We start from the raw sequence: 15,313 nt of genomic DNA, 5'->3' as shown, positions 1-15,313 counted from the left end.
TATATATATATTGTTGTTAGCCAGACAACCCTTGCCATTAAAATTATGTCAACTGTTATCTTTTGAGCCAACTTTCTGATAGCATATAGTTGCATTACTCATTACACTACTTTGTAACTGTGTAACTAATATCGTAGTTAGCATTTTATTTATCACAAATACAAATACCAAAATAACGTATACATTTCTTGTTTATCTATCACATGTGAGACCGCGTTGCTTGTTCCTTTCAAATCAGAGGCAACGGCGCCATCTTATGGATTTTAACATTCAGTTCAGTACAGCGGTAAAATCTGATGGCAAACGCGCCTTCTGCTCTGATCGAATAAGCGCCGATCTGAGACCAGCAGAGTCATCGACCTCTCGGCGAATCTCGCGAGGATTCGGTTGTGAGAGCCGGTCCGGGGTCAGATATTCTTTTCTTTTTCTTTTTTTTCTTTTCTTTTTTTTTCTTTTTTTTCACTTTTTTATTAATTGTATATGCTGAACAATTAACATTCAAAAGTATAACAAAATGTTACAAACATTTGCTGGAAGAAAAAAACAAAACAAAAAAAAATGTAAAAATACAAATAAAAATAACAATGAGGTTATACATCAATCATCACAATAGAAAAGAGGAGTTTAGTTCTTTATGCGTGTCCATAGTTCTGGTTGCTTTCCGATTTGAAGGACCTTGAAGAGTTTCAAAATAAATCCTCAAATCAACTTTGAAGTGGGAGATATTGGGCTTCCTTTCTGACCATTTACATTTGTGTAGGCTATGTAAAACTTCCCTAATAATATTAGAAGATTTAGCATAAAAAATGTGACTCTTATCCATATCTTTTTTATCAAAATAAAATATAACATCTCTTTTTCTTATATTAATTTTAGATCCACTCAACATAGTAAATAATTATTCAACATCAATCCAGAAAAATTGTTGTGACACATAATTTGTTATTATAAGTCCAAATCAATTTCCAGTTGATATTCTCAAAATGGTTATTCCAGAAGTACTGATGGAGGAAATAAAAGGAAACTTGATTGGAGGCAAAGTGGCTTCGGTCAAAAGATTGATGCACGGACAAATAATAAAAAGTGTATTAGTCTCTCTGTGTTGATACACTTTGAATACAACAATTTACCAGTAAATGTGAAGCTAGGATTCATCAGTTGTTATAAATGTCAGCGCATGGGACATACTGCTGCTCTTTGCAAAGGGAAAAAGCGATGTGCAAAAAGTGGAGGAGAGCATGAATACGGTAAGTGTGAGGAAGAACACAGCGCTGCATATGCAGGATGTCCAGTACAACAGCAGACTCATGAAATCCAGAAGGTAAAGTCCATCCAGAATTTAACATATGCAGAAGCAGTTCGCAGAGTTAAACTTGTAGCAGAAACAAGAATCCAAAATGAACAGGTGCAAACCTCTCAATGAAACAGAACTTGTTAAAGAATGACCCAACAGACATGAGTGGCGTTTATCTGTGCAGTGGTGAATGGCACTGCACGAGGAAAGAAGGTCTGACAAAAAAATTGTGGTAGAATGTGCAAACAAATACTTGAACTGCATTAGTATATCATATTCACAAGATATTAAAATCTAAAGAAGGAAAAACAGAAGGAAATATAACAGCAAGCTATGATGCAATGTAGTGATATTATAACATTATATCATGTCTTTCCTGTTGCTTCACTGGAATGCCAGAAGCCTGATCGCTAATGGACAGGAGTTAAAAAATATATTGCAGATATGAATAAATCAAGAAACATGGCTATGCAAGTCATTGGATTTTAAGCTGAATGGATATGAGGTAATAAGGCAAGACAGGATTATTTGTTAGAGGTGGAGAATGTGATATACAGATATGTAAATAATGAAAATAATGCAGAGAGCATGTATAGAAGTAATGGGTATACAGGGGGTAATCAGGTTATTACATTTTTATAATCCATGTTCAGAATTATCAGTAGCCTAGATATCCTGAAAAGTGCCATGGGAGAATTTTCACAAAAAAATGATTATTTGTGGTAATTTTAATGCTCACAATAGTATTTGGGGTAGCAGGAACACAGAAAAAAAAGGAGAAGTAATAGAAGAATTCATGGAAGAGAACTCTTTAGTGTGTCTAAATGGCAATCCAACAAGAATAGACATAATAAGAGGTGGGATGTCATGTTTAGATATCACAATAGTTTCAGAATCATTAAATGTCTGTATCTAAAGATAATATAGCCTAGGAAGTGATCATTTTCCAGTGACCTGTGAAATTCAAAATAAGATTCAAATACAAAATTAAAATACAATCTTACACCAATTTTGGTGTAACCCCTACCAGATGTCTTGTGATAGGCTTGTTTTTAGTACATTTCTAACTGCATCTGGCAGTGGCGGATCCTGGCATGTATACGCAGCTGCCTAGGACCGCTTTCTTCTCCTCTTTATACTTAATTTTAGGCAGCTTCTATAGCGCGATCTTAATGACAATGTCGAGAGCGCACAATGTGACGTGATCCATGTAGGCCTAATGCGCGAGCATGAATCTCCACTCGCAAGCAGATTTCCTTCACTCACACAAAACTGGACGTGTGCTTTTAAATATGCATTGTTCTGTTAAGAATTGGCTCTGCTCTCACACAGATATTACATGTATGCTCAAACGTTGTCCTCGCATCACTGAAGACCAGATGAGCTTTTTTTCTAATTCAGGTGAAGAGTATGATTTTCTCACTAAATGGGAGCAAGCTGAATATAGTCAGCCTTTTCTAGTTATTTATTTTATTAATACTTATTTTAGTTAAGTGCTTAAATTGTAAATATGCATTTATTAAATTATTTTATTTAGTGCATTTGTATTTTGTTGTTTTTGTATATAGTTATACAACAAAAGTGTATCAAGGAGGTTCCAGAAATAAGGGTTCTTCTGAAATTAGTGAGGGTGCTCTAGTCTTATATTCTATAAAAATTATTTGCATGCCGATCTTGACATCAAAAGGCACAACAATATTTTTTTCTTTTATTCCATGGATTTTACCCATTTACCTCCACTTGTTCCCAGTGTTTTTCTGCAGCTGCAAGTGACGTAACTGTGACGTCTACTCTGAATTGGTCTATACGGGTCAGCAACCAAATCTTTACTGAAAAAAAATAGATATCATACAATCCAGAGCATTAAGAATATGTTGTGGAGCAGTTAAAACATTCCCTGTAGATGCAATTGGGGTAGAAATGGGAGAGATGCCTCTAACTTAGAAGGGAAAAATGGGCAGTGACATACTGGGTGAATCTTCAACAATGAGTGAGTAATCATCTTACTCCCAAAGTATTGGAGGAGTGCTGGCAATATTTGTATGATGGAGGACATAGTTTTGGATGGAAGAGTAGAATATGGGCTAAGGAATATGGCATGGACAGTAAGATCCTCTGTCCTAACGAACCGCTCATTGATGCCCCACCATGGAGAGTTCCTGAACCGCTTGTGGATTTGAGCTTACTAGACAAGCCCAAAGATGAATACATTGGAAATTAGGTTAATGCTATTTTAAATAATAAATTTTATTCAACTTTACAAATATTTACAGTTGGTTCTAAGGAACCTGTCAGTCAAAAGGTTGAAATAGGTTTATATATTCCAAAATTTAAAACACAAATTAGTTTGAAATTGCCAGATGATTTATCAGTGTGCACTGCAGAGTTAAAAGATAATAATAGGATTACAGAGTAGGTTGAACAAGTCAGACCAAATAAAGTAGTAATATGTTCAGACTCTTCTTCAGCTTTAATTACTATAATATATGCAAGATCAGACAGAGAAGATTTATTAATGGAAGTGTATTGATCTTTATACAGACTGAAAGAGGCTGGAATGGTGTATTTTTGTTGGGTGCAGCACACATTGGGGTATCTGGTAATGAAGTTGCTGACAAACTAGCAAAAAAAAGCACTAGACAAGAGGGAGGTGGATGTTAAAGTACCAATGGGAAAAAAGGAGGCAAAATCTATTTTAAAGAAGAAGTTAATGAATAAATGGCAAATTAGATGGGATAATAGTAGCACAGGGAGATGTGTAGTAGCCTATTACACAGACAGTAGGGAGGATAAATTGCCAGGGAAGAAATAGAAAAGAAGTATGGCTATCTAGATTAAGACTGGGACACACAAGGTTGAAATCAACACTGGCACTTATGGGCTGCTTGAAAATTGGTTATAGGCCTACGATGTGTGTGGTGTATCTGAAAATGTATTTTATGTGCTTTGTATGGTAAATATTGTGTATATCAAGATATATTAGCCTATTTAGTCACTTTAAGAATGGGGAGGACAGAATGAAAAATGAGGATATTTTAGGAAAAGCATTAATGGACAGACAGGTATACAGAGCGCTAATTAAATTTATATATGACTCAGGCTTTGGGTCTATATGTGTGGATGGGAATACTTTACCTAATCTGGAAAGTGAAAGTGACGTGACATGTGGCCAAGTATGGTGACCCATACTTGGAATTAGTGCTCTGCATTTATCCCATCCAAAGTGCACACACACAGCAGTGAACACACACACAGTGAACACACACCCGGAGCAGTGGGCAGCCATTTTATTGCTGCAGCGCCCAGGGAGCAGTTGGGGGTTCAGTGCCTTGCTCAAGGGCACCTCAGTCGAGGTATTGAAGGTGGGAGAGAGCGCTGTACATTCACTCCCCCCACTTACAATCCCTGCCAGTACGAGACTCGAACCCACAACCTTTAGGTTACGAGTCCGACTCTCTAACCATTAGGGCCACAACTTCCACGGAGTGGAGCGCATGAAGAGCTAATAGTGAATGTTTACTGGAGCAGAACTCGCAGTGCTAGCATGAGCATGCGCACTGATTGAGGGAGTATGAAACATCCACACAGTTTTTTGTTTTGTTTTTTTTTGTGTGTAAATTTCAGACCCATCACCTATGTGTTTAATTTGACATCCAGTACAGTAGGTGGCGATAATGTTCCTAAGGAGTTATTCGCCATTAAACAAGAAGAAGAAGAAGACGCTGATGTTTGGATACAGGAAGCTTGTAGTAGAGAGCGAGGCCGGACCGAGGCAAGGTATGTAAATTAAACCTATTACAAATAATGGTGATCTGATATCGAATCATATATTATATACCAAGATGTTTGTGGTGTTGCAACTATAATGTCAGGGTAAAAAGTGTGTTTCCATAGGCGATGTCAGGAAAGTTGCTGATGTAACAGTCGGTTGTGACTGGTTAACGTTAGCTGATTTGCCTCTGAACTTTTTCACTTTAACCATGAAAGAAGTTTAAGATTTGCATTTAAGATAAGTTTAACCTTATGAAATTTATATGTTTACGTGTACGCTGTATAATGTGGGTATTTTTGGCAACAAATAAGTATCTTTCCAGTTGATGAGCGAAAAGTGTTTCCCACAATTCAGCCTCGCCCAGCAGAACTGCGCGTGAGGAAACAGCAGTTTAAAGATGAATACTTCAATAGGCCTGGAGTTACTCATCCTATGCCTTTTCGCTTTGCATAATTATTGAGGAAATCACCCTAATATATAATACCTTGCCACATCCTCTGTGCGTTTAAGACGTTGAAAGGATCCTTATGTCCATATCTGGAAAACCTAGAGGTCAGTTTATAAAGTTTTTTCTTTTTCCTTTTTTGGGGTGGGGGGTGGGGGGTGTTGCTGCGATATGTGTTGTATGGATGGTTATCTGTTATTTTCACTCATCAACATAACACTCTCTTGATGTGATTACAGATGGCTTACAATGACTCTGATAAGTCCAGCCTCGATGATGTCTGCTGTAATGACCAATACCCCAGCTGTGCAGCAGCCATGGACAAAGACAGGGATTCGTATCTGAGCCCGACAGAGAACCCCTCCACCATTAGTGTCTCTGCTAGTATCCCCCCAGACCAGCAAGGCTATGATGTGGAGTTTGACCCTCCGCTAGAGAGCAAGTATGAGTGCCCTATCTGTCTGATGGGTCTTCGCTCCGCAGTACAGACACCATGTGGACATCGATTCTGCAACTCATGCATCAAGAAGTCCATCAGGTTAGTAACTTTAAGTGTATTTGTCACTTTCAAAATTCACCCTGTGCTTAACCCTGCTCTGTCATATTCGAAACGTACGCTTCTAAGGCTAAATTATCAACATAATCAAAACTTCTCTGAAAAAATGCTGTATACAATCTTATATATGCTTTCTGTCATCTTATTGATAGTTTATAGTTTTCTAGCAAGTAAAAGGCCTTTTAGTATAATTCCCCCCTTCAGGTTATAGTACACGTGTCTTTTGTTTTGAAATTTTTACTAATTTACTAAATAGACATAAGAATAACTTTAGTAATATTTTAAGATGAACACTTCATGGACTGAAGAAACTACAGAGATCATAAAACTAAGTATTTAAATATTATCTAACTAAGATATGTTATTGGGATGTATAGAGTACTAGCAGTCTGTTGTGATGTTAGAAAGATCTCATTGATTTACATCACAAGCTATCAGAATATCATCTTAATATTTGGCTATATAAATACCAAACTGCACCAAATTAAGGTAAAATTGTTTGAATTGTTTTTTCCTCCTCAGATATGAGCTCCATATTGTCCTATATCATACTATAAGGGGGAAGTCGTGGCCTAATGGTTTTAGAGTCGGACTTGTAACCCAAAGGTTGCGGGGTTCGAGTCTCGTACCGGCAGGGATTGTAGATGGGGGGAGTGAATGTACAGCGCTCTCTCCCACCTTCAATACCACGACTGAGGTGCCCTTGAGCAAGGCACCGAACCCCCAACTGCTCCCCGGGCGCCGCAGCAAAAAATGGCGGCCCACTGCTCCGGGTGTGTGTTCACGGTGCGTGTGTGTTCACTGCTGTGTGTGTGCACTTTGGATGGGTTAAATGCAGAGCACTAATTCCAAGTATGGGTCACCATACTTGGCCACATGTCACGTCACTTTCACTTTCACTATAAGTAGTCACAAAAGCCAGATTTATCAAATATGATACACAACAAAAACACATGCAGTTTCTTTTCTTTACTTTTTTTTTAAATAATATTTTTGGGTATTTTTATTTTTATATATAATTTTTAAATATATCGTTTTTTTTTTTATTCTTTTTTTTTTTTAAATAATATTTTGTCTACAGTTTCAATAAATTCCTCCATTTGTTTAAAAAAAAAAAAAAGCAGACTATTATTTCTTGACTTTTGACTATTACTGTATGTCAGGCTTTACAGAGTTAAAAATGTCAAATATAACTTCATATTTTCTGGCAGGGACACAGGGCAAAAATGTCCAGTTGACAATGAGGTGCTGCTTGAGGAACAGCTCTTCCCTGATAACTTTGCCAAACGAGAGATCCTCTCACTTACTGTCCGATGTCCTAATGTAGGATGCTGTGATAAAATGGAGTTGCGCCAACTGGAGGTAAATTTGTGGGTCTGACATGGTAAAAGTGTTTTAAATGCTGTATTTTAAATATTTGTACTTGCAAAAAATAAAAAATAAAAAAATCTGTCAGGCCAGTCACACCAAAAATTGCATGCATGCTTAGTATTATGGTAATTTATAATAATGGCAGCACAAAAAAAAGGCAGCCTGTAAGTAAGAATATTCTTAACTTTTTTTAAGAACATTTTTATAAGCCCCATGTCCTTAAATATGGTTAAAAAATAGAAATTGTGTTCAGTTCTGTATATATAAGATATATATTTCAGTCATTATAAATCTTGTTAATTAAATCAGTCCTTGGATATATGATGCATCAACTCCTCAGAGAGCAAGAACTTTCATAAATGCCATTTCAAACCCATTAGTGTGGTGTCATGAACAGGCTTGCTAAATCGCAGTTGTCATGGTGGCTACTTGTTTAATTGTGTTGTAACATTCTCTTTTCCTCAGAAACACTTGTCTCAGTGTAAGTTTGCCACAGTGCCATGCCCTCAGTGTCTGGAGTCTGTTCGTAAGAGCCATCTGGATGAACACAAGAGCCAGCAGTGTTTACAGCGCCTTATGACCTGCCCTGCCTGTGCAGGGAGCTTTGTGTATGCTGACAAACAGGTGAAAACCATCGTTTCCTGTTTACATACTGGATATGTTTAGGTTGAAGTGGTTTTGAAAGTAGGTCTTATTACAGAATTTATTAATATTCAATTAGCTTTTATTTTTGTATTTTCCATTAATTTTAATTTTAGTTATAGTAATTTTATGTGCTTTTGTCATTTGTTGATTTTTCATATTTATATTTAGCTTTTATGTTCAGTGCCCTCCACTAATATTGGCACCCTTGGTAAATATGAGCAAAGGTGGCTGTGAAAACAAATCTCACTTTTCGAAAGTGGGGGGGGAATCTCATTTTGAAATGTTTTTCTCTACTTTACATTAGCCACAATTATTGCCACCCAATTATTGCAACATCCTTTTCCCAAGATAACAGCTCTGTGTTTTCTCCTATAATGCCTGATGAGTTTGGAGAGCACCTGACAAGAGATCAGAGACCATTCCTTCATACAGAATCTCTCCAGATCCTGCAGATTCACAGCTCCATGTTGGTGCTTCTTAAAGGGTTAGTTCACCCAAAAATGAAAATTAGCCTGTGTTTTACTCACCCTCGAAGCATCCTAGGTGTATGTGACTTTCTTCTTTCAGACGAATCCAATCGGAGTTATATTAAAAATTGTCCTGGCCCCTCCAAGCCTTTCAATGGGGGTAAGCGGGTGTTGGTTGTCAACAGTTCAGAAGACGTGAAATAAAGCGCACGCATCCGTAATAAAACGTCCCTCACACGGCTCCGGGGAGTGAATAAAGACTGGTTTTCCTTTGCTAAAGTAAGGAAACTTTGTTTCCTTTGCTCCTGCATTTCTCAGAGGCACGCGCACGACGCATACGTCCTACGTCATCCGCCAGAACGACTTCCGCGTACCACAGTCAGCGGAAGTGAGAGAAAAGTGGTCATTTCATTTGAAATATGGATATTTATCTTACAAAAATGCATGGATTCGCTACAGGAGGCCTTTATTCACCCCCCGGAGCCGTGTGAGGGACATTTTACTACGGATACTTTATTTCACGTTTTCTGAACTGTTGACAACCAACACCCGCTTACCCCCATCGAAAGGCTTGGAGGGGCCAGGACAATTTTTTATATAACTCCGACTGGATTCGTCTGAAAGAAGAAAGTCACATACACCTAGGATGCTTTGAGGTTGAGTAAAACACAGGCTAATTTTCATTTTTGGTTGAACTAACCCTTTAACTTCAGCTCACCCCACTCATTTTCCATAGGGTTCAGGTCAGGGAACTGGGACGGCCATGGCAGAGGCTTCGTTCCAGTCGTGTCTGACAACTGAATATGCTGGAGTTTGTTTTTGAAAGAGCGAGGAGGAGTTTTTTAGAAACCCTCCCGAACAACATGTGGTGATGTAGGGGCTGTTTGATATACTGTATATATTTTTTAGGCTTTCTGACCCCAAGACTCAACCAATCTCTGCAGTTCTCCAGCTGTGATCCTTGGAGAGTCTCTGGCCACTCAAACTCTCCTCCTCGCCGTGCATTAGGTCGATATAGACACACGTCCTCTTCCAGGCAAATTTGTAACATCTTTAGTTTTTTGGAACTTCTTAATTATTGCCCTGATGGTGGAAATGAGGATTTTCAATGCTTTAGCTATTTTCTTATAGCCATGCTCCTAGTCATCCTGGTGTGCTAACATTTTTTAAAATATGTATGGGAATATACTTCAGCCATATTTTACTCTATACGAATTTCTAGGGGTGCAGTTATAACAGTTATTTCATAATGTGAGTTTCCACCCATTGCCAATTGTTTTACTTCAATGAAAGGTTAGAATGTTGTGAATTTTTTTGAATGAAAGATCAAAAAGATAAATGATGCAGATTTATTTTAACAGCCGCATTTGCTCATATTTACCAAGGGTGCCAATATTAATTGAGGGCAGTGCACTGTACTTCTATTTCTGTATTAGTTTTATTAAATATAGTGACTTAAACTTATTTTATTTCAGTTAGTTTCCTGTTTATATTTTTTAAGTTTTCATTGTTTTTGTTTTGTTTATTTTAACATTTTAATAGTTTTAGTTACCAATAACAACACTGTCTGAAACGATTATCTTCTTTCGTTTAGATTCATGAACGGATTTGTCCTTTCGCCAGTACAGTGTGTGAATATTGCGACATGGAGCTTATTCGGGATCAGGTGCGTCAGATGATTTTTCACTAATATGCACATTTCCTGAGGCACAACAGTAATGAACTCTTTTTAATAGTTAAAATTATTCATTGTGAAACTATGAAGCTGAATGAATCTGTTCTTGTTGGTTTCAGTTGGCATTGCACTGTGACACAGACTGTCTTAAAGCTCCTGTAGCCTGTACTTTCAGCACTTTTGGTTGTCGTGAAAAGGTGGGCCATGAGATTCCTGTTGCATAACACTCAAAAACATGTATGCTGTTCTTTTGAACGTTCTGTTTATCAAAGAATCCTGAAAAGAAATGTATCAGTTTCAACAAACATATACATTATAAATGCAAAAATATTAATACTTAACTTTTGAGTGGTAGTGTATAGCATATAATTGTCAAACCTTTTTATTTATTTGGAAATGTTACAGATGCCAAGAAATGAACTGGCCCAGCACATGCAGGAATTTACACAGATGCACATGCGTTACATGGCTGAGTTCCTGCGCAGCCAGACACTCAGTAGCTGCCCAGTGCCATCAATTGCTGCCCACTCTTCGTCAGACGAACGTGGAGCAACTGCCCGAGCCCCAGATTCTTGCCAGTGTAGACAGGAGCTGATGAATCTGCGTGAGACGGTCTTGGAGCTGGAGGGTCGGCTGGTTCGTCAAGATCAACAGATCCGGGAGCTGTGCATCCACAATGAGACACAGAAAAACCAGGGCACAGAGCTACGCCGAAAGCTGAGCTCACTGGAGGAGGCCACCCGAGAGCTGGAAGCCCAGCAGTATCAAGGCGTCTACGTATGGCGTTTGGAGAACTTCTCACTTCACCTGCGCAACCAAGAGGCCGGTCAACCCATTGTCCTCCACAGCCCACCTTTCTACACTGGCCGGCCGGGGTACAAACTCTGCCTACGACTGCATCTGCAAACTCCCAGTGCCCCTCGCTGTTCCAACTACATCTCACTTTTTGTGCACACTATGCAGGGTGAGTTTGACAGCCAGCTCTCTTGGCCCTTGCAGGGCATGATCCGACTGGCAGTGTTGGACCAGGTTGAGGGGCAGCATCATGTGGAAGTGATGGAGACCAAGCCGGACCTGCAGGCCTTCCAGAGGCCCACTGTCCTGCGCAACCCCAAGGGTTTTGGCTACGTTACTTTCCTGCACCTACAGGCGTTGCAGCAGCGTGGGTTTGTGAAAGACGACGTGCTGTTGGTGCGCTGCGAGGTGACACCACGATTTGATGCTAGCCTCAGGAGGGAAGGGGTCCAACCTCGGGGGTCAGAACCTTCACTTTGAGTTCCTACATTGCTCTTGTACTCTTAAGTTCTCATAGACACTTTGCTGAAACAAGGAAGATGTGGCAAAACCTGGACTTTCTTAGGGTGCGTTCACACTTGTAGTTCGGTTCTCTTGGTTCGTTTGGTCTGGACCAAAAAAGAAAACGATACAACCTAAAGGCTTGTTCACACCGGGACGAATATTGCGTGCGATTATCGCCGACGTTTAACGCCTCGTGACTAAACAAAGGGCGCCAATGTGAGTGTGCACACCGACGCACAAAACGCAAGGTGTAAAAGCGTCATTTTTTTTAAAACGCCTCGGGCTCGTTTTTTTGGTTTGACGCACCTCGTTAAAAACCGTCCGACCAATGAGATTGCCGCTTTTGTTCACGTGCCTGGAGCTGCTGAAGTTAAAGTAAAACACGACTTGGTGGCGCTCAAGCACAAAACGGTCTTGCCGAACACACACTGATACCTAACGACGAAGAGGAAGTAAGTAGACCAAGAAGATGTATCGAGGCAAGATGAATGTAGAGCTGCTGGTCTCATTGGTGTCTGCACACAAAGGGCTTTATGATGAACGCGACAGCGACTACAAAAATCTCGATAAGAGGGAGTTGTTATGGAGAGGAGTTGTAGATCATATAGGATTCGATGTGTACCGGAATATTTCTGTTTTTCATTAAACGCCATCTAATGTCAGTGAGTGAATTTGCACGTTCACTCGGCTCATCGACAGCGAAAATCGCTTGGGTATGAACACAAAAGACGCGTCGAAAAACGTCGGTGATAAGCGCACGCGATAATCGTCCCGGTGTGTACAAGGCTTAAAGATACCGAACCTAAAGGCACAGTGATACGTTCACAACCTGATTGGTCGTGTTGAATGATGTATATTTCGCGACGGAACTCACCGAATACCCCAAACAAAAGCTGTGTTCGACTTAAAGCGGCGCTGCGCAGACCGATCGGTGTATGACATCAAAGTACCCATTCACCGATCGGTATGCGCAGCGCCGCTTTAAGTCGAACACACATAATGCTGTCTGCTGGACTAAGCGCGCTCATTGCTGCGTGTACTTTATTTTCACCACCTGCAAACTTTTGGATACACCGCTCGTTCCGCATCGTTAAATCATGTCACATAGCATCGCATCTTGTCATTACTTCCTGTTTTTGGTTTGTTTAGAAGTGTTTGGTCCGTGTTGCATTCATATTTAATTCGAACCGCACCAGAGTTCGTTTGGAAGCGGACCGAGACCCATCTTTTTTAGCGGTCTCTGTCCGCTTGTTTGGTGCGCACCAGGGTTCGGATGGCAGCGTTCACACTTACTCAAACGAACCGCACTAACAGAGCAATCGCACCAGGGTTCGTTTTAATCGAACCAAACATGACAAGTGTGAACACACACCCTTAGACTCTTTATGGTACACCAGGCTTAGTAATGATATTTTTTTTTACAGAGTTGCATAACTCTCATGTCTGTTGTGAAGCGTTTTATATACAAATGTTTCTCAAAAGCATTTTAATCAGTGCAATCAATGGACAAACCTACGTATTAGTATCAGAAATTCACTGAATGTCCTGTCAACCAAGCTAAAGGGTGTAAAACTATTATTTTAATGGTGCTGCTTATGCTAAGTGTTAGCTTCCACAAATTATTTTCATTGTACTACATCCAACTCATTTTTGCTGCCTTTTCTGCCAACTCAAAAGTAGGAAAAAAGTTGTTCCTTTTTTTTTTTTTTTGTTCATAAAATGTGCTTAATTTTCATTTATCTGACAAGACCTGATAATTTAAAGCATCATTAGTACAGTGCAGCACTGTTTACTTTGATTATATTGAATGTTGTGCATTGTTCATTTAACAACTTAATGTCTTAAGGTGGGGTTACATTAGCGAAGTGTCAATGAAAAACTGTTAGCGATGCATGAAGTGTAGCTCACAAAGAAGTCCCTTTCAAACCAGGCAACTCTCTGTTGGTTAATGGAGTGAATCTGCATAATCAGTTTGAACTCTTGCCTGGGGAAATCTTTTGCCCTCTTGCGAAGCTCCCAGTCACTTGGATTTGTATAGAAATTACTGGATTTTACCCATAAAAAATTTGCCAAACCGTAAATGTGATCACACCTTTAATGCAGATGTTTGTCTCGAAAGTTGTCAGCTGCTCTAAATTTCTGAAAGATGCAGTACGTAAGAAGCGTGGCATATAAACAAGACATAAGGTGTTTTTTGTTTTTTTCTCCAGTCACCTTAATGTTGCTCAATATTGCTTACATGTGTGAATGTTCTACTTGCTTCATTGAAAAATGTTGACAACATAACTATGAGTACCTTTTCTTTAATCAGATGGACTAATATATGCAAGTTAATCTGATAATTGTATTGACACTGGAAATCTGACAATCCTTTTTTTTTTTTTCATATAATGTTCTTTATTTCATCACAATATACAGTGCCCAAATGAGTTGATATTTGTCTTTATAAATTATTGTTGAATTCACATAGTTTCTGTCTTTCCTGCGCACTCTTAAGTTCTCACAGACGCTTTCATAACATGGCAGACTTCAGAGGTGTGTTTTAGTCAGATCTCAGGGCTCGCAAAATTGCTAGCCCGGATGTCCCAGGGCTGTTGTGTTTTCCAGTCGGGCTACCAAAATGTATCACCGCCCTGCCCGATGGGCTATCTTAAATGCAAGTCTTCAATTTAGTGGTGTTTTTATGTGAATGCGTCTCTGAAGGGAACCGACTATCTTCAGAAAATTTTCGATGGTATTTTCATTTCATCTTACTTGTAATGCTGGATAAAGCAGCATTTATGAGCGCAGCGCTGCTGTGTGTAGAGGCGTTACCGGGGAAATGGCTCTATTTCTACCATTTCAAAGAGACGGGTAGCTACAGGTCGGAGTAATGGGTGTGGCAAAAGGTGGCATGTCAAAAGGTGAATGCTACCAAAGACTATAAAGGGACTTTGATGCTACAACAGAAACTAACCCCTAAACCAAATAAACCCTAATTAGAAAGACCTTTATACACGCCCCCTACCTTTCGGCAGGCCCACTGCTCCAGCCTGCAGTTATCCCTACTTGGTTTCAAATGCCCCACCTAGTGACAGAAAAAAATCACATTTTCAGTAAGCCCTCCTGCGTTTTTTTCTTCTTCAGATCAATGTAAATATCGACCCATGTCTTTACGCAGCAAACACACAGAGTTGTAAATGTGAAATAAGCTAATGTGCCTTCTAAAAATCTAAACAATTAAGACAAATATGATATATATTTATATGCTTTAAATTAATATAATTTTATGTTTGTCTCATCCCTTTTCTTAAAAATGGTTTAAAGGCTGAAAAATTATGTTTATCAAGATTTTTTGGTTTTTGTGAAAACCTGTATCTGAACTGTAAATCATGTAATTTTACAGTTTGTTATCATATATATTGCCCTACCCCGCTCATACAGTGTTCATTTTATTTGTGCAGGTCTTAAAAAGGGTCATAAAAAGCCTTAAATTGATTTTTAAAAATCCCGCAGATAGCCTACTCTGTAAATAGTGAAATACAATTCCTTCCTTGATATTTGTGTTTTTAAAATGTTTTGATTGACATTTTGACTCCTATTCAATTTTCTGTATATGAAAAACAGAAGGCTAGTTAAATTTCAGGCTACCAAAATCTGAAGAGTGCCTGCCTGAAGGGCTACCAGGGATTTTGAAATTTTGCGAGCCCTGGATCTACAGTTTCGCAGCTGTCGTCCATCACAGTACATACAGTACTAGTAACAGTGAGCAGCTAGTTCTACTACAGGTGACAGCAGAGAGCCTTCAGA

General features: G+C 39.1%; 1 protein-coding gene across 3 annotated transcripts; it reads left to right on the top strand.

Moving 5' to 3' along the window:
- Window positions 1-5,000: 5,000 nt before the first annotated feature.
- Window positions 5,001-11,648, top strand: LOC107694091 (TNF receptor-associated factor 6). 3 transcript variants are annotated; one of them, XM_016493683.1, is made up of 8 exons: window positions 5,001-5,071; window positions 5,421-5,618; window positions 5,751-6,049; window positions 7,279-7,429; window positions 7,904-8,062; window positions 10,145-10,216; window positions 10,345-10,422; window positions 10,631-11,648. In XM_016493683.1, exons 3-8 carry the CDS (start codon window positions 5,751-5,753, stop codon window positions 11,498-11,500), a joined length of 1,629 nt encoding a protein of 542 aa, XP_016349169.1. In that variant the 5' UTR covers window positions 5,001-5,071; window positions 5,421-5,618; the 3' UTR covers window positions 11,501-11,648. The 3 variants fall into 3 exon arrangements, with proteins under 3 accessions (XP_016349169.1, XP_016349171.1, XP_016349170.1); XM_016493684.1 differs by having other exon boundaries at window positions 5,017-5,071; window positions 5,577-5,618; XM_016493685.1 differs by lacking the exon at window positions 5,421-5,618.
- The last annotated feature ends 3,665 nt before the right edge of the window (window positions 11,649-15,313 follow it).

This window comes from Sinocyclocheilus anshuiensis, unplaced genomic scaffold (assembly GCF_001515605.1).
Source record: "Sinocyclocheilus anshuiensis isolate Anshui unplaced genomic scaffold, SAMN03320099.WGS_v1.1 scaffold2408, whole genome shotgun sequence".
Classification (NCBI taxonomy): domain Eukaryota; kingdom Metazoa; phylum Chordata; class Actinopteri; order Cypriniformes; family Cyprinidae; genus Sinocyclocheilus; species Sinocyclocheilus anshuiensis.
Note: the sequence above shows the minus strand (reverse complement) of the source record. Positions and strands in the feature narration are given on the sequence as shown.